Source organism: Nicotiana sylvestris, chromosome 3, assembly GCF_000393655.2.
Source record: "Nicotiana sylvestris chromosome 3, ASM39365v2, whole genome shotgun sequence".
Lineage (NCBI taxonomy): Eukaryota > Viridiplantae > Streptophyta > Magnoliopsida > Solanales > Solanaceae > Nicotiana > Nicotiana sylvestris.
Genome location: NC_091059.1, coordinates 120566501 through 120586420, shown reverse-complemented (window position 1 = coordinate 120586420; position 19920 = coordinate 120566501). Strand labels below are relative to the sequence as shown.

At 40.8% G+C, this 19920-nt stretch overlaps 1 protein-coding gene across 1 annotated transcript; it reads right to left on the bottom strand.

Annotated features, from left to right (window-relative positions):
- Positions 1-3075: 3075 nt before the first annotated feature.
- LOC138887942 (uncharacterized) lies at positions 3076-3834 on the bottom strand. Its single transcript, XM_070169735.1, has one exon. It carries the CDS (start codon positions 3832-3834, stop codon positions 3076-3078), a length of 759 nt encoding a protein of 252 aa, XP_070025836.1.
- Positions 3835-19920: the final 16086 nt, after the last annotated feature.

Genomic DNA, 19920 nt, shown 5'->3' with positions numbered 1-19920 from the left:
GTTCACCATCGCCGTCACCTTCCCCATCACCCACTGTCGTAACCAAACAAGTCAGTCCCACCCCCCGTCGCAGCCCCAGTCCCGTCGACCTCAACCAAAAACCTAGCAGACCCGTCAGCCACCCCTTCGTCGGAACTCCAGCTCCACCAGTCCGTCGACCACCAAGCCTCTCCAACAACCTCTGCTGCTCGTCGTTCAGTTCCATCGACCACTGTCCAAACGACCTTCCACAACCTGCTTCTTCCTCATACCTGAATGACCCCTTCTGTTGCATTCTCTCGAGCCAACATGCTGCGTTGAGAAAATCCAGCAGCTAACATCTCGTGCGTTGACTGTTTTTGCCGAGCTTTCCGTCTCCATTGAGGTCGTCGTTGTTCGTCGAGGTCCGGTACGTCGAGGTTGTCCCGAGGTTTCGTCGTTGTTCCTCGTGCAGTGAGGTTCGGCTTGAGTCCCGTCGGGATCGTGTTTGTCGCCCTGAGTTTGCCGAGGTTCAAAGGTTAGTAGACCTCAAGTATTAGATAAGAAAATGTTACGTCAAATGTTCGAAAATGCAATATAGAAATTGGTATGATAATTTTCTGCTTATGTTTTCATTGTATGCATTTTTGCTCATTTTGCGTTATATGATTCTTGTTTATTTGATGTCATTTAATTAAGTTTGACTAGTTGTTCTATGACACAAGTTTGACGTTAATTTGTTCGGGGTCCTTTGCTTAGTTCATTCGGACAAAATTAGCATTAGTACTGGTTGTGACTACTTCCGAAACACTCGTTCACTAAACTCATTTTATTAATTTTTTGACAAGTTATGAGATTTTGGTTGTAAAGAAGCCGTAAGGTTTAGTATTGTTAAAGACGTTAAAAATGGCATCCTTTTTTTTTAGAAAAAAAAATAATAATAATAAATAAATAAATAAAAAAAACGAGACTAGCTTCGCCAAATAAAAATGTACAGATTGTGGAGCCCTCGCAAAATATATGTATTAAATACTTAGATTCCGGGACGGGCCGTTTAGTAAATTTCACGGCCCTACCCAAAAATAATAATGCGCTAGTTGCTATAGGCGCGCCTTTAATAATGTTATCTCCCTAAACTCAGGTGCACATTTATGTGACCCAAATCTAAATCTCAACGGAATCGAAATGTGTCTCTAATCACGGGTATATTGATTATGGCGTGGCCCGAGATGCATTTCCATGACGTTGTAAATTCCTTTTAATAATAAATGAGACGAGCCTCGACAAACAAAAATGTAGAAGCTGCGGGGCCCTCTAAATGTATATATATTAAAAATACTTAGAATTCGGGACACGCCGTTTAGCAAATTTTACGGCCTTCCCCAAAATAACAATACGTTAGTTGCTTTAGGCGCGTCTTAATAATTTATTTTTCTTAATTCGGGTGCACATTTATGTGACCCAAATCCAAATCTCAACCGAGTCGAGATATGTCAATAACCACGGGTGCATTGATGTAACGTGGTTCGAGATATATTTTCACGACGTTGCAATTCTCGTAAAAAATAATAATAAAAGCGGTCAAGAGTTTAAAACTTGCACATAGGTTTAACATGTACAAAATCAGATAATCAAGCCAAATATAACAGTTGAGCGACCGTGCTAGAACCACGGAACTCGGGAATGCCTAACACCTTCTCCCGGGTTAACAGAATTCCTTATCTAGATTTCTGGTACGCAGACTGTAATATAGAGTCATTTTTTTCCTCGATTCGGGATTAAAATTGGTGACTTGGGACACCCTAAATCTTCCAAGTGGCGACTCTGAAATAAATAAACCAATCTCGTTTCGATTGTCCTTTAATTGGAAAAAACTCCCTTGCGCCCCCGGGTGCGGAAAAAGGAGGTGTGACAATAGTATCTCTTGACTCCATCCGAATTGATGGGTTTTGGCCGAACTTCTCCATCCATTTCTGCGAGTATAAGTACTCCTCCTATTAGCACCCGGTGACCCATGTAAGGAACTTGCTAGTTGGGTGAGAATTTCCATTTGGCTTCATCCTAATGTGGGAAGATCCGTTTCAGCACCAGCTGCCTCGGTGCAAATTATCTTGGTCTGATCCTTTTATTAAAAGCTCTGGACATTCTATTCTAATAAAGCTAACTGTGACATAGTGCATCCATTCTTTTTCAATCTATGAGGGCTAGTTGCTCATAGTGGCTCCTTATCCATTCTGCATCGCTGAGTTCGACTTCTTGTATGATCCTTAAAAAAGGAATTTCTACCTCGGCTGGAATGACAGCTTTGATACCATAAACCAGTAAATAGGGAGTTGCCCCAATTGATGCGCGGACCGTAGTGCGGTACCCCAATAGGGCAAAGGGTAACTTCTTGTGCCATTGTTTGTGATTTTCTACCATCTTCCTTAGTATCTTCTTGATGTTCTTGTTAGCATCTTCCACATCTCCATTCATTTGAGGCATGTATGTTGTAGAGTTTTTGTGCTTGATTTTGAAGGTTTCACACATGGCTTTCATTAGATTACTATTGAGATTGGCGGCACTATCCGTGATAATGGACTCTGGAACCCCAAATTGGAAAACAATATGATCCTTGACAAAATCTGTGATAACTTTCTTGGTTACAACTTTGTAAGATGCAGCCTCTACCCATTTTGTGAAATAGTCGATAGCCACTAAAATGAAATGGTGCCCATTAGAAGCGGTGGGCTCGATTGGACCAATGACATCCATTCACCATGCAACAAAAGGCCAAGGTACAATTGTTGCATTGAGCTCATTTGGTGGTACCCTTATCATGTCTGCATGTACCTGGCATTGGTGGCATTTCTGGATGTACCGGATGCAATCCGTTTCCATGGTCATCCAAAAATATCCAGCTCTGAGTATATTCTTAGCTAGAACAAAACCGTTCATATGTGGTCCGCAAGTTCCGGCATATATCTATTCAAGAAATATGGAAGCCTCATTTGCGTCAACACACCTTAACAACCCCAGATCAGGAGTTCTTCTATACAGGGTCCCTCATCTTTGGAAGAAGTGATTGGACATCCTCTGTAGTGTGCGTTTCTGAGTATGGTTCGCCTGTTCCGGGTATTATCCTTTTGCAAAATATTCCTTGATGTCGTGGAACCAAGGTTTTCCATCCATTTCTTCTTTAACATGAGCATAGTAAGCCGGTTGATTATGGATCCTCACCGGGATGGGATCGATGAAATTCTTATCTGGATATTGTATCATTAATAACAAGGTGGCCAGTGCGTCAACGAATTCATTTTGAATTCTAGGCACATGTTTGAATTCTATCTTTGTGAATCTCTTCATCAATTCCTGCACATGATACAAGTATGGTAGTATCTTGTTATTCTTCATAGCCCATTCTCCTTGCACCTGATGTACTAGAAGATCTGAATCGACAATTACCAACAACTCTTGTATATTCAAATCGATGGCCAAATTGAGCCCCATGATGAAAGCCTTATATTCTGCCACATTGTTAAAGCACAGAAACCTAAGCTTTGTGGATACTAGGTAATGTTGACCTATTTTTGATAACAAAACTGCTCTAATGCCCACTCCTTTTAAGTTTGCAGCCCCATCGAAGAACATTCTCCAACCGTCGTAGGATTCATCAATGTCCTCTCCTATGAATGATACTTGTTCATCAGGACAATACGTTTTTAATGGTTCGTATTCTCCTCCCATAGAATTTTTAGCAAGATGGTCTACCAATGCTTGTCCTTTGACCGCCTTCTGAGTTACATAGATGATATCGAACTCACTTAATAATAACTGCGACTTGGCTAACTTTCCGGTTGGCATGGGCTTCTGAAAGATGTACTTTAGAGGGTCCATCCTGGATATGTGGTATAGACACAAAAGTAATGCCTCAAATTCTAAGTTGTCCATGTCAAAGCACAGCAAGTGCATTCCAATAGAGAGTATCGTGCTTCATAAGGTATGAACTTCTTACTCAAATAGTATATGGCTTGCTCATTTCTTCCTGTCTCATCATGTTGTCCCAATACACTTCCAAAGGCTCCATCTAATACAGATAGATAGAGTAGCAAAGGTCTCTCAGGTTCTGGCCAGACTAGGACTGGCGGTGTAGACAGGTATTCCTTGATTTTGTCAAAAGCCTTCTGACAGTCCTCGATCCAACTGGTTTTAGCATCCTTCCTCAGCATTTTGAAGATGGGTTCACATATTACTGTGGATTGTTCTATGAAGCGGCTGATATAGTTGATGTGTCTTAGAAAGCTCATCATGTCCTTTTTTCTCTTTGGTGGTGGTAACTCTTGGATAGCATTAACTTTGGACGGGTCCACCTCGCTTCCTCGGCGACTGATAATGAATCCCAACAGCTTTCCTGTAGGAACCCCGAATGCACATTTTGCGGGGTTCAATTTTAGATTGTACCTCCTTAGCCTGTCAAAGAACTTTCTCAAGTCTGCTATGTGATCTGCGGCCTTCTTGAATTTGATGATGATATCATTAACATACACCTCTATTTCCTTATGTATCATATCATGGAAGATGGTTGACATGGCTCTCGTGTAAGTAGCCCCAGCATTCTTTAGACATAATGACATTATCTTGTAGCAGTACACTCCCTACGGTGTAATGAAAGCTATTTTCCCTGCGTCTTCTTCATCCATCCAGATCTGATGATAACCTGTGAAGCAATGTACAAAGGATTGGAGTTCATGCTTGGCACAATTGTCGATAAAGATGTGTATATTTGGAAGTGGGAAATCGTCCTTGGGACTCGCTCTGTTTAAATCCTGATAGTCAACACACACCCTGACTTTCCCATCTTTCTTTGGAACTGGTATGATGTTAGCTAACCAGGTTGGGTATTCAACTACCCTAAGGACTTTCACTTTGATCTGCTTAGTAACTTCTTCCTTGATCTTTAAGCTCATGTTTGGTTTGAACTTTCTGAGTTTCTGCTTCACTGGCGGGCACATTGGATTGGTTGGCAACTTATGAGCCACTATGGATGTGCTCAGACTGGTCATGTCATCATACGACCATGCAAAAATATCCTTATATTCTTTCAGGAAATGAGTGCATTCTTCCTTTTCGGACGATGATAGGTGAATGCTTATGCAAGTCTCTTTGATGGTTTCGGAATCTCCCAAATTGATTGCCTCGGTTTCGTCCAGGTTAGACTTAGGTTTGTTCTCAAAATTCTCAACTTCTCGAACAACTTCCTTAGGTATTTCATCCTCTTCTTCTGAGTCACTATCCTTATGTTGCGTTGTCTCATTACATGTCATAGTCATCGGTTCATCAGGAAAAGCAATAATAATGTTGTAGAAGAAAAATGTGAAAGATAATAATGAATACTAAATAACAGTGCGTTAATTAAATTTGAAAATATCCAAAACAGGTACGGCTCGATGACTTGAGCAATTATTTCAAAACAAAATGCATCTTAGAAAACAAAATTACTGAAAATATCTTAAATGCCTAATATGGCTATTAAAACAAGTCAGGTTGATTTCCAAGCTACCTAGGAACTCGGCAGGCCCAGGATGGTGTGGCAGTACAATTCTTGAGAATAGCTCCCTTCTCCACAGTCTGAATGGTGAGGCCTTCTTCCTCCTCCTCCTCAATTATCAGATTGCAATCCATAGTCTCGTCTTCTAGGAACAAATTTCTCAACCCAGCCAAAGCTTCTTCCTCTGGAGATCCCCATATTGGATTAGCCTGGTAAAAAGTCTGACTTAGATATGGCACTGGCTGCTGGAGAGGGTAATAAGGACTGCGCCATGGTGGCGACCGATCATTATATTCTTGCCATGTGTATGGATATCCCAGCCCAAAAGTTGTGTCGTGACATTTCAACTGTATCGATTTGGTAATGCCTTGGAGTTTCTTCCCAAGCCCTTTGCCGGGTTCATACCCAGACCATGCCAGTATTCTTTCTATCTTGTTACTCTACCACTTGTCCTTCTCAATTGCGTTGACATGTTCAATGTGGTGATAAGTTTCTCCACCCATCCTTCTTTTATTCTCAATAACCGGGATAGTTTGACGGGTGTAAATGGGGTTACTTCTATCTCCGTGAATGATTACCTCCTGATGGTTCCATTCGAACTTCACGGCCTGGTGTAGCATGGAATCCACGACCCCAACAGCATGTATCCAAGGTCGTCCCAATAGAAGATTGTATGTAGCTGATATGTCTAGTACTTTGAACTCAACATCGAACCAAGTTGGTCCCTTCTACAGAAAAAGGTTAATCTCTCCAATCGTGGCCCTTTGAGATCCATCAAATGCTTTCACGTTAATAGTCCCTGCTCATATCTCATGAAAATATTTGCCTAACCTTTTCAAAGTAGTCAATGGACAAATGTTAAGGTTTGATCTATTAAGACCCTGGAGATGAATTTGTCCTTGAACTATACTATGATATGCAATGTCCTATTGTGACTTAATCCTTCATGTGGTAGTTTATCTTCGTGGAAGGTGATCTTGGGACTTTCCAGTACTTGCCCTACCATGTTGGCCATCTCTCCACTGGTGATATTGTTGGGTATGTAAGCTTCATTTAACACCTTCATCATAGCACTCTTATACACCTCCGAATTTTGCAATAGTGACAGGATGGATATCTGGGCGGGAGTCTTATTTAAATGATCGACGACAGAGTATTCTCTCGCATGTACTTTCCTCCAAAGATCGTCTGGTCCGGTTTCAATGACAGGTTGTTTGGTAGCAGCCTCCCTGCTTGATCCTCCCAAATTTTTAGGTGTATAGATCCTTCCAGTTCTGGTCATCCCTTGTGCGGCACCAAATTCTTCCATCTTTGTTTTTCCCTTTCGCCTAGCTTCAATAATATAATCCTAAGGTATAGCATTGGACTTGAAAAGAGGTGTGGTTGCTACTGTCACTGTGAAAGGTGTGGCCACTTCTACCTCAAATAGAACAAGTGTAGCTGCAGGTGGTGTTACTTCTACCTCAAATGGAACCGATGCGGTTACCTCAACCTCAACTAGCAGCTGTACCTGGACCACAATAGGATTGAGCATGACTGTAGGCTTCTTAGGATCGTCACCCTCTTTGATAAGTCCAATTGATCTCTCGATATCCCACTCCTCATTAGTTTCTATCACATTGATCTCTTTGCCATTTTGATCTAGAAGAGGATTATTGCAGGCGTTGGGTGCAGCTTCCTTCGCCTGTATGAGCTTATTATCAATCAATGTCTGGATCTTATCTTTCAATGTCCAGCACTCGTCAATGGTGTGCCCTTTCATACCGAAATGATATTCACAAGTTTTGTTCGGGTTGACCCATTGATATGAATTCTCCGCTGCCACAGCAGGAATAGGGGTGACATAACTAGCAACCTTTAATATTTCGTACAGCTGGTCGATGGGTTAGCAATAGTGGTGTATTGTCTGGGTGGTTTGCGATCAAAATTAGGTCAGGGTTTCTGGTAATTTTGACGAGTTAGAGGTGAATGATAGTAGGCTGGTTGGGTGTTATAAGTGTGATAGGCGGTGGCGGGTTGAGAATATCTAGGAGGTGAGGGTTGGTATGTAGGTGGAGGTGTTTGGTATGTGAGTGGAGATTTTGGACCTTGGGCCACCATTACTGCCCTTACTTCTTTCTTCTTTGATATGCCACCTGATTGCAATGCTTTATTCGTAGCCTGCAGTGCCTCAAAATTTGTCACCATCCCACTTTTAATACCCTCTTCAATCATTTCCCTTAGTTTGATGATATCGGAGAACTTATGATTCTCAATAACCATTAGCCTTTCATAATACTGTGGGTCATGTGCCTTGACAAAGAACTTGTTCATCTTCTCCTTGTCTAATGATGGTCTAACCTTGGCTGCTTCTGACCTTCATCGAGTAGCATACTCGCGGAAAGTCTCAGTTGGCTTCTTCTTTAAGTTCTGGATATAGAAGACATCCGATGCATTCTCCGTATTAAACCTGAATCTATCCATAAAATCTGATGACATGCTCACCCAATTGGCCTATTTCTTAGGATTCTGGCTTATGTACCAGGATAAGTCATCTCCGGTAAGACTTCTCATGAAGAGCTTCATTCGAATCCTTTCATCTTTTCTGACCTCCACGAGCTTGTCACAATATGTTCTCAGATGAACCTTGGGATCACCCGTTCTGTCAAACATTTCGAACTTGGCAGGTTTGTAACCCTCTGGCAGTTCTACATCTGGTTGTATGCACAAATCCTCATAGTTTAGACCTTCTATCCCTTTACCTCCTTGAACACCCTGAACTTGACTTGTCATCTTCTTGAGCTCCTCGGCCATGTTCTTGATGAGTAGGTCCTTCTCGGTGAATTCCGAAGCGTATGATGTTGGTTGAGTAGAGTGAGGTAAGGTTTCCACGTATATGGGATTGTTTTGGTGGGTGCTAGGGGTTGGAGTGTAGTGGTGATCATTGGTGGAGTTTTATGGATCAGCGATATGTTGCGGGATATTCTGGGGAGTATGGTAAGTGGTTTGCGGGTACTGGGTAGGAAGATGTTGGTGCTGAGGAGGAGTGGGTACTGGTGGAGGATTAGGATTTTGGGGAGGAGTTGCATATCGATAGGGTGCGGGAAGATTTTGTGGACATTGGTTTGGCATATTTTGAGGAGGTGTTGGGTTTTGGGCATTTTGTTGGTTAACATCTGGGACATTTAGGGTGAGGGAGAGGTTTGCCAAGTTGCGGACTTGCTCAAGTTCTCCTTGTAACTCCAGTATTTTCTACTCCAATTGTAGGACCAAATCATTCTGGGCCAGAATACTCTGACTGTCTGAAATTTCGATATTCTCAGCATTTTCTTTTCGAATATCACTCAAATCATCCATCTTAGCTTTTCCTCTGCTTTTCGGATTACTTAGAGGAGGAGGAGGTAGAGGGCCTCTAGATCTGGTGTGATATACTGATGATGCCAGTATGTGTGAACCAACCTTAGGGGATGAGAATAATAAAAATAAATAAAAGCAAAAGGTAAACAAGTTAGTAAGGATTCTAAAAAGTTTGCAGTATTTAAACACATATTGCGGGAATGTAAGTCTGCATCCTAATTTGGGAGCTTCATTGTGCCCGAGGTAGGCCTAGGGACACGTTGATTTGGAGAATTTCAGTGCTAATAATTGCCTCATTTCATTAATGTAAAAATAGATGAATCAAAAACAACACTAAATAAGATAAGTCATTGATGGCACTTGGCCTTATTACATTTGAAAAAGTAATTAAACCTAATATACTTGGTCCCAGAAGGACCTTCTCTAAGTTGGATGTTTTTGGCTTCGTCGATCAAATTTCCCAGTTTGCACAGGTTCAGCAATAGGTATTCCCTTGCTAAATGTCCTCATTCGCTTCCTTCGACGTTCTGGCAATCAGTGACTATCTTCCTCATTTTCCCTTCCAATTCCATTAGACTGTTCTCCAGATATTCCAACCATTTGCCTGATCTAACAGCCATCTCCCTCCATTCATTAATTAGTTCCATATCGATCTTGTGTCTCTCCAAATGCTCGGCCTCGGACTCGTGAACTCTTTTGCACAGTTTGTTATATTTCACCTATGCTTCAGCAACTTCATCTATTACTCTATTTCCTTGACCAACCCTTGCCTCGAATATTCCTACTATGTTATCTTCTAACCATGATGGATATAAGTACACATGACCGGCATGATTTCGATCTGGCTCGATTGTATCATTTTCCACGATAATTTTCAAATTCCACATATGCTGAGATTCACATTTGTATGGGATGTCGTCATCCTGAAAATCTGCCCGGTAATGACTCATTTTAGCAACTCGCAGTACGATCTACTTCCTGCCTGCCTGTCTCATGACCCTGATAGGAGCATAAGGGTATATGCCCCTCAACCCGATCAGTACCAAGTGTGGAACATCCATTGAACCTGATCCTCGGTCAAATTGCTGAAAAACTGTGCCTATCCTATAGCATTTTCGGGTTGAGCAAACCTGTCTGGTATATAAGTCATTCTGTTAGGATGATGGAAAGCTATGTGATCATTCCACGGCCTTCGCGGAAGCTCTTGACGGTATTGACCTTTTTGGAGATGCTCTAACAACCAAACTTTTAGCGGCAGATTACAACCTTCAAAGTATTTGTACCCCTTCTGACAACGCTTTAAGGCCCGGTATATGTTTGCTATTATCATAGGGACAATGGTATATGTCTGCCCCTCCATCGCATCCATCAAGGTTTTGGTTACCATGGCCAGTCTGGTGTGGATTCTATCCCCTTGGATCGGGAACACTATCATACCCAAGAAATAGACGATGAACACAAAAACCCTGCAATGAATCCAACCCAAGGAAGTGATGGAGAATTCGTCATCAAAAATACGATAAGATCTGCTATGACTGTATCGTTCATAGAGGAAGTTGAAGGGTATGTAGGAATTCTTCAGGTACTCCAAAACATCATTCTTCTTTAATCTCATCATCTTCAGAAACCCCCTAGTAGTGCGATTTTCCGGCACCAATAAACCAGGACTATCCCAAGGTAGCCCAGCGGATCCCCCTATTACTTCCAAGAGAGGGGTCATTTCTATGTTTCCAAAGCAAAACACGGCTCTTTCTTTGTCCCAGAAGATTGTGGCAGCTTCGACTAACATGTTGTTCGACTGGAGGTCTAATAAAGAAGGCAAATTTCCCAAGACCCTTTTCACATGATTTTTATCACTTGATGGAAGATCCTCCCACCAATCTAGCAACAACGGTGATATGTTATGGAACATGCCGAACCTGGGGACTTCGTGCCTCATTTTTTGCAAAACAAATATGGTTAGGTCCTTTCCCCATCCAGATTCGACTATTTATACAACAATGATTAGTGTATTGGCACTTATTTCTCAAAAATAATGCATAAAATTATTGTTGCGTCCGTTGGGATTATGAAAAACCCGGTGGACTTTTGGACGAGGCTTGTCTTAAAGGGTTATTATGTGGACAACATATTAACCCAGCTAGGTTTGACCATGATGCATGTATAATTAATTAGAGTAAGGTTTCTATAGGCACGGAGTCGTCAACTGCACTGCTGATCGACTAGTTTTACAAAAATACGCCTTTCCGAATTTAAAGGGCGATATATAGAAAGGGCGCAAACACTCATCAAGCGTTGTTATAGGATTAATTACGCACGAGCAGAAGATGATGTTGAGCATGATTTATGCAACAATAAATAGCATGTTGTCACGTATTTGCATGCTAAAAATGATAAATGCGGTATTTAATACTTGAAAGACGTTTAAGAAAGAAAACAAGGAGACAAGTCAGTTTCTGTAGTAAAGGAAATCATAAATGCTTGAAAATAGGTAATTAAATCCAGATAAAGGGGGGAAGGGGAGAGGGTGCACACGTATTAATAGAATAAAGCATGTTTAAGGCTAATTCACAAAAAGCAAGTTTGTTATGGTAAGAGCCTAATTATCCCCAGTAGAGTTGTCATGCTGTCGCACCCCCTTTTCCTCACGGAGTCTGGGTTTCGACATTTTGGGACAACTCATTTCCTTTTGGGAATTGGGTAAGAGATTTGAAGAGTCGCCACCAAACGGATTAAGATGCGTTAGGGCACCTAGAGCAAATAACTTATGTACTAGTTTACATTATCAGAGATTGGGTAAGGGCTCGAAATTACCTTAAGGGGAAGGTGTTAGGCACCCCTCGAGGTCCACAAAGGTGGGTCCCGACCAAACTCAATTTAAGCGAATTAGTCTTTAAGGAAATAAATCAGTTTAAACCAATAGAGATTATTTTAAAACGGGAATTAATAGGGTCCTAAGTTTATTAGCCTATAGGATCACTTCCATGCAATACTTGGTAACATTCCCCAAATTGAGGTGTTAAGCATAGCATTAGCGCACAGGTCATCATCTCCTTTACTACCCAATTACCCTCCCCTTTTAATTATTATCTAGGCGTTGTAATAACATCCGGTACGTACCTTATGCGTGCACTACTCATCCCTTACCTCTGGCCCTGGAGGTGTTTAGGAACTCTATTTAAGACGGTTCTAGACTCACCTATATTGCTTAAAAGGAGAAAACTAAGCGGCAAACAAAACTCAAGTAGGGTTGTCACATAAGAAGCAATTAAGTTGGCTCATGTTAACCTCCATAAATAGACAAACAAATACACGTTGTTCAAACAAGCAATTTTAAATGATTTTAGGATCCTATAGCCAGGATATTTAAATGAGCACAAACAGAATATACAGCAGTTCTATTAAAATGAGAAGACGAGTACCTATCAGTTTGCCTACTAATTTGGTTAATTCTCTGAATTCGGGCATATGTCAAACAAGCACTCATAGTTTTTAGACCCAGAATTTTAATCAACCTACAGGCTTTCCTAAGTGATAGTCGGGCAGAACTCTATAGACATAGTATCTAAGTTGTAAATCAGTTACTGATTTTAACGGGCAGATTTCATCTTTTAGATCCTATAGGCATGCTTTCTAAGTGATGAAACTGATTATAAGCATTATTTCTTATAGACATGATATCTATACACAGAAACTGATTTTTCACACTTAATTCATATAGGCATGATGTCTAAGTGTTAAGACTGATTTTATATGTATTTTCTATAGGCATAATATCTACGTGTTGAAACTGTTTTTATGCTTATGTCCTATAGGCATAATATCTAAGTGGAAAACTGATATTTCCTATAGGCATGATAACTATACGCAGAATTGATTATTTTATTTCCTATAGGCATGATATCTAAGTGATTTTTAGTTCCTATAGGCAGGATCTCTATTAATCATACGTAGGAAGAATTCTTTAAGCATATTGCCAGGAAAATTGTCATTCAAACAGACAAGATCCTATAGACATGGTTACCAATGTATAAAATATGCATGGATCTTGTGGACATGATTTCTAATGCAAAGAATCTATGAACAGAATTTCTGGCATGCGAGTGAAGTACAGAACAAAACGATTAGAAAGCCCTATAGACATGATCTATAAACAAGTATAACGCTCACATAATCATCAATAATCCTATAGGCGGGATTTCTACCCGAGTTTCAAGCAAAGATATAGAATAAACCCCCATCCCCCCGACTTTTACTAATAACCCCATATCTATTTTTTTTACAAGGATTATTACATTATTACAGGCCAATATGAATAAATTACACAATGAAAGAACCATTATACTATAGGGAGCCTTGGAAGGCCCAATATCAACCTGGAAGCTAGGTTTTCAAGCAAGTCTGATGTCCACAGGTAGCTCATAACACACAAATGGCATCTGGTGTGTCAAAGTTCCCAAGGGCCTCAGGGACCCCGGGCAATGCTCACACCAGAACCTTTTCAAAGAAACAGTTTTGTAAAGAGTTTGAAATGCCAGCCTCAGTGTGTCAGAGTTCAGAAGAGTCTCATGGACCCTAGGCAGTGCTCACACTGGGGGAGGTAGGACCCTAGATAGCTAAAACTAAGAGTTTGAAAATAGTATACAAGGGTAGGGGATAGTTTTATGAAAAAATAGTTTATTTTCAAAAGTGAATAGAAGCAAAGTTGCAAACAGAACAGAACCATATTTCAGCAGATTGGTTCAGATATAGTTACCAGTAGTTAAACAATCACAAAAAAACAGGAACACTGGAATCATAGACATAACAGAGTCACAGTTGAGTCAAACAAGGTTTCACATTGCTGGAGTTGACTTAGTCTATTAACTATTACTATGTGGAATCATATAGACATGCATTTAGCAGAGAGAAACATGCTGAAGTCAAATGACTAATCTGACAACCATATAGAAAAGGTAGCAGGAATTTAAAGCACATTATTCTTGAAGAAGTATACAGAAACAATGAATTGATCAGGAACATGTTAAGGTAAATTACATAAAAACAGGACAGAAATAGGAGCATGCTAGTTGAGAAACGGGTAAACAAGTGTCATGGATCAAACAGGAATTTGCTCAAGTATACTAACCATACTAACATATAAGACAGGGCAAGTTAACAAGAAAATAAGTCATGCTAGTTAAGAGAGCAATAAATAGAAAAACACGGGGGCAAACAGAAGCATGTTGAAGTTTAACTACATAGAGTATAGAATGATGATAGAAATGGAGGCATACTAGTTAAGGAGATAGCAAACGGGAAGGTGAAGGCAAGTAGAATCCAAGAGTCTATCCTTGGCTTTCATCCGGCTAGACAGTGCAGCAAATAGAAGTAACAGAAAGAACTACGGTTGTGAGTGTGTGAGTAGGAGTAAGAGTTTATGTGTGTAGATGTTTCTGTATCTTTCCGTGTATATTCATGTGTTCTAAAAAATCAGAATGGGGAGGTTTATATAGCATTCACCAAACTAAAATAAATAAGGCAAAGAAAATTAAGAGTTCACGAATAAGGTATGCAAATTAAATTAATGAGTTAATTAGGGCTAGACCCAATCAATTAACACAGCAGGATCCGGGAAAGACCCCATAAATTAAGGAGAATCAATTAACAGCCAAGTTAGAGGTTTAATAAGGTAACCAAATAAATCAAATACCATTTACGGACCGGTTAAAACAATCAACAACAACAACAACAACCCAATATAATCCTACTTAGTGGGGTCTGGGGAGGGTAGTGTGTCCGCAGACCTTATCCCTACCCTGAGGTAGAGAGGTTGTTTCCACCTTGCTCTTAGGGAGACTCGAACTCACAACCTCTTGGTTGGAAGTGGAGTTGCTTACCATCAGAGCAACCCCTCTTGTCACCGGTTAAAATAATCAAATCCCAGAAATAAGGCTAGTAACCTAATTAAGGAAGGCAATACCAATTATAAGTCACATATAAGGAAAGAATAAATAAAAATCTCAGAAAGATACCAATTTTAAAAAGAAAATATAATTTCAAAACCTAATTAGGCAAATAAATCAATTAATCAATTTATTTAACTGGGCCAAAGTAAACGAGCAAGAACACTGAGACAAATAATCGAATAACGGAAAACTTTAAGCATATCAAAACATAAAGATGAAATATCAAGCATAGAAATTAGTCGAACAGTAAAGAAGAAAGGCTAGAGTTGAACCTTTAAGCATTTTAAAACATTTGCAGAAACTTAAAAGATGAAACCCTAGTTTTTAGAGGAACACTAAAATCAGTTAAATAATAAGAAAACATAGAAGATTTTAAAGAGAAATATCAGATAGACTTAGAATCATCTCAGATCTACAAAGATCTGAACAGACTCGAGTAGAAAGAGACTAGGGTTTTGAAAAATGGTCGACCGAGGTGAGAAAAATCCAGTTTGGAACCATAGGTTTAAGCCATAAACATGAAGATAACAACACTCACAAACATAGAGATGAACACAGGCAGGTTCATCGAGAAAATGAAGAGTTGAAGCCAAGTCTGTGTTGAATCTTTTCGAGATTCCATCAAACAACAAAGAAATCGAACAACCAGTAGAGGTAGGAGGCTGGATGAGGCCTAAGATCGATGGGAAACCCCATGGATTGAAGCGTTTCCGGTGACGGTGGGCTAGAATTAGGGGAGAGTTTGAGAGAGAAGAGAGGAGAAGGGATTCAAGGGCGGCAGAGCAAACAAAATGACTAGGGTTAGGGTCGTTTGGTTAAGTTAAAAAAGGAAAATTAATCCTGGACCGTTGATCTTCTGAGATCAATGGCCAGGATTAAATCTTGGGCTGGGTCCAGTTAGTAAATTGGGTCATGGGTATGATTTAATTGGGCTGGGGTAGAAAATTGGGCTAAGGTCCGAAATTAAACCAAATTAAAAGAGGCTATTTGTTAAATACCTAATTAATTGATAAAATAATTTGTAAAAATGTTAATAAATGATAAGAATGATTTTTGTGCATAAAAATAATTTTAAATAATACTATAAAAATACAATAGGTTAATTTCTTGTGAAATAATGTAATGCACACATGGGGCTATTATTGCAATTATAACCCTAACATGTACATATGGCTATTCATGAAATAATTAAATCTTAGCATAAATATAAATAATAAAATTAGGCAATAAAATTATCATAAAATAGTTTGTGATGCAATTAATAATTATTTGGATAATAAAATGCTAGAATAAATTAATTAAAATCCTTTTAAAATTACATAAAATTATGAAAAAATACTAGTTAATGCTCATGCACTATTTTGAAAGTATATATGCATTTTAGAATATATATGAGGGAAAATTTGGTATCAACAAGCCTCAGGTGGAGTTTGATGATGAGGTTTCGGCCCAGACCGTTCCAATAGGGCCAACTCAGGTTCTAGAAGGGTTAATAGCTACCCCAGCGCTTCAGGATGCTTTGGTCCGTCTAGTGAGACTTATGGAGAGTGTTACTCAGGCTGGAACATTCCCTGTAGCACCAGCCGTCTCTTTGGCTGGGGGAGGAGCACAGACTCCTACTACTCACACTTTGGAGAAGATGGCTCCTCAGTTTCAAACTCGAGTAGCTTAGCCAGTTGGGGTAGTTCCACCGGGTGTTGCAACATAGACCGGTGATGGATCAACAATGTCTTCTGATGCTTTGTGGAGGTTGGATAGGTTTACCAAGATCTTCACCACTACCTATGGCTATACATCTTTAGAGGATCCCCTAGACTATCTAGATAGTTATCATGAGGTGTTGCGTAACATGGGATAGTAGGGACCAATGGAGTCGACTTTGCTGCTTTTTGTCTATTAGGATCCGCCAAGAAATAGTGGAGGGATTTTTGTTTGGCTAGACCAACCGAGTCACCTTCTTTGACTTGGGACCAGTTCTCTCAGCTATTTCTCGAGAAGTTCCTTCCTGTTACTTTGAGAGAGGATTATCGCAAGCAGTTCGAGCATCTCCAGTAGGGCAGCATGTCCGTTACTTAGTACGAGACTCGCTTCATTGATTTGTCTTGTCATGCTCTTCTTATACTCCCCACCGAGAGAAAGAGAGAGTGGGGAGGTTTATTGAGGGACTTGCTCAGCCTATCAGATTGTAGATGGCTAAGGAGACAGGGAGCAAGATTTCCTTCCAGGATGCAACCAATGTAGCTAGGCGAGTTGAGTTAGTTTAAGCTAAGGGGAGTGGTCAGGGGTTTAACGAGAGGCCTCGTCACTCAGGCAGATTCAGTGGGGCCTCATCTGGAGGTCGTGGTACTTTTTGTAGATGCCATCCTCCCAGGACGTTTCATTCAGCACTTCAGACTTCTCATGGTGCTTCTGGTGGTTGTGGTCCTCATATGCAGCATCCCAATCAGCTAGCCTACAGTTCACCACTAGCTCCTATCAGTGCACCTCTGCTCCAGAGTTTTTAGGGTAGTTACTCAGGTTGCCAGGGTTAGTTTCAAGGTCATCAGCCGAAGTCGTGTTATACTTGTTGTGATCCGAGACACATTGCTAGGTATTGTCCTCAAGCATCGAGCAATTCTCAAACCCAAGGTTCTTGTGCCATGGTCCCGACACCGGGTTTTCCACCGTCCGCTCAGCCAGCTAGAGGTAGAGGTCAGACAGCTAGAGGTGGAGGTCGAAGTATTAGAGGTGGAGGTCAGGTTGCTAGAGGTAGAGGGCAACCAGCAAGAGGTCGTCCCAAGGATGTAGTTCAGAGTGGTGACGCCCAGCCCCAATATTATGCTTTCCCAGCCAAGCCTGAGGCTGAGTCACTGATGCAATTATCATAGGTACGGTTTCAGTTTGCAGTAGGGATGCCTCAGTATTATTTGATCTGGGGTCTACTTATTCATATGTGTCGTCCTATTTTATTTCATATTTGGTTGTGCCACGTGATTCTTTGAGTGCCCCTATGTATGTGTCCATACTTGTGGGGTATTCTATTGTAGATAGTGTCTATCATTCGTGCGTGGTTATTATTAGGGGTCTTGAGACTCGTGTAGATCTCCTACTTCTTGATATGTTTGATTTTGATGCTATTTGGGGATGGATTGGTTGTCACTTTATCATGCTATATTGGACTGTCACGCCAAGACCGTGACCTCAGCATTGCCAGGGTTGCCTTGATTAGAGTGGAGAGGGACTTCTTGTTATTCTACCATCAAGGTTATTTCTTATATGAAGGCTAGATATATGGTCGAGAAGGGATGTTTGGATTATTAAGCTTATGTTCGTGATTCCAGTACGGAGGTTCCTTCTATGGATTTCGTACCAATTATTTGTGAGTTTCCAGAGGTATATCCTGTAGACCTGTCGGGGATGCCGCCCGACGGGATATTGACTTTTGCATTGATTTGGTTCCAAGCATTCAGCCCATTTCTATTCTGCCATACTGCATGGCCCTGCCATAGTTAAAAGAATTGAAGGAGAAGTTATCTTGATAAGGGCTTTATTAGACCTAGTATCTCTCCTTGGGGTGCGCCAGTGTTGTTTGTAAAGAAGTAGGATGGGTCTATGAGGATGTGCATAGACTATCGGCAGTTGAACAAAGTCACTATCAAGAACAAGTATCCATTGCCGAGGATTGATGACTTATTTTATCAACTTCAGGGTGCCAAGGTGTTTTCAAAGATCGATTTGAGGTCTGTTTACATTCAGTTGAGGATTAGGGCATCCGATGTCCCTAAGACAACTTTTCGGACTCGGTATGGGCATTATGAGTTTCTAGTGATGTCATTTGGGCTGACAAATGCCCCAGCAGCATTTATGGATTTGATAAACTGGCTGTTCAAGCCTTACCTGGATTCCTTTGTGATTATTTTTATTGATGATATCTTGATCTATTCCCGCAGCCAAGAGGAGCATGAGCAACATCTTCGGATCGTTCTTCAGACTTTGAGAGCCAGCCAGTTATATGCTAAGTTTTTGAAATGTGAGTTTTGGTTGAGTTTAGTTGCTTTCTTGGGTCACGTTGTATCAGCAAAGGGTATTTAGGTGGATCCTAAGAAGGTTGAGGTAGTCAAAAACTGGCCTAGACCCACATCAGCTATAGAGATCAAGAGTTTCTTGGGTTTGGCAGGTTATTACCGTCGATTTGTGGAGGGGTTTTCATCTATAGCAGCCCCGATGACCAGGTTGACTCAGAAGGGTGCCATGTTTAGATGGTCGGACGAGTGTAAGGTGAGCTTTCAAAAGCTTAAGACAGCTTTGACTACGGCACCGGTGTTGGTATTGCCCACAGGTTCAGGCCTTATATAGTATATTGTGATGCATCTCATATTGGTCTGGGAGCGGTATTGATGCAGAGTGGCAAGGTTATTGCATACGCTTCGCGACAGCTGAAGATTCACGAGAAGAATTATCCAGTTTATGACTTGGAGCTAGCAGCCATTGTTCACGCGCTAAAGATTTTCAGGCATTATCAATATGGCGTGTTGTGTGAGGTGTTCATAGATCAAAAGAGTTTGCAGTACTTGTTCAAGCAAAAGGATCTCAATTTGAAGCAGAGGAGGTGGTTGGAAATATTGAAAGACTATGATATCACCATCTTGTATCATCCCGGGACGGCCAATGTGGTGGCCGATGCTTTGAGTAGGAAGTCAGCCAGTATAGGTAGCCTTGCATATATTCCAATCGATGAGAGACCGCTTGCATTAGATGTCCAGGCCTTTGCCAATCAGTTTGTCAGGTTGGATGTTTCTAAGCCCAGTTGTGTATTAGCATGCACAGTTGCTCGGTGTTTAAATTGTCACCAAGTAAAGTATGAGCATTAGAGACCTTGTGGTTTGCTTTAGGAGATAGAGATTCCTGAGTGGAAGTGGGAGCGTATCACTATGGATTTCATTGTTGGACTCCCATGGACTCAGAAAGAAGTTCGACGCAGTTTGGGTTATTGTGGATAGGCTAACTAAGTCAACGAATTTCATTCCTGTGGCAGTTTCCTATTCCTCAGAGCGGTTGGGAGAGATTTATATCCGTGAGATCATTCGTCTTCACGGTGTGCCCATGTCTATCATTTCTGATCAAGGTATGCAATTTACCTTGCACTTCTAGAGGGCAGTGCAATATGAGTTG

What these genes read in the sequence shown, in the direction of transcription:
- LOC138887942 (XM_070169735.1), bottom strand. Translation starts at nt 3,834, where the DNA reads ATGGACCCTCTAAAGTACATCTTTCAGAAGCCCATGCCAACCGGAAAG.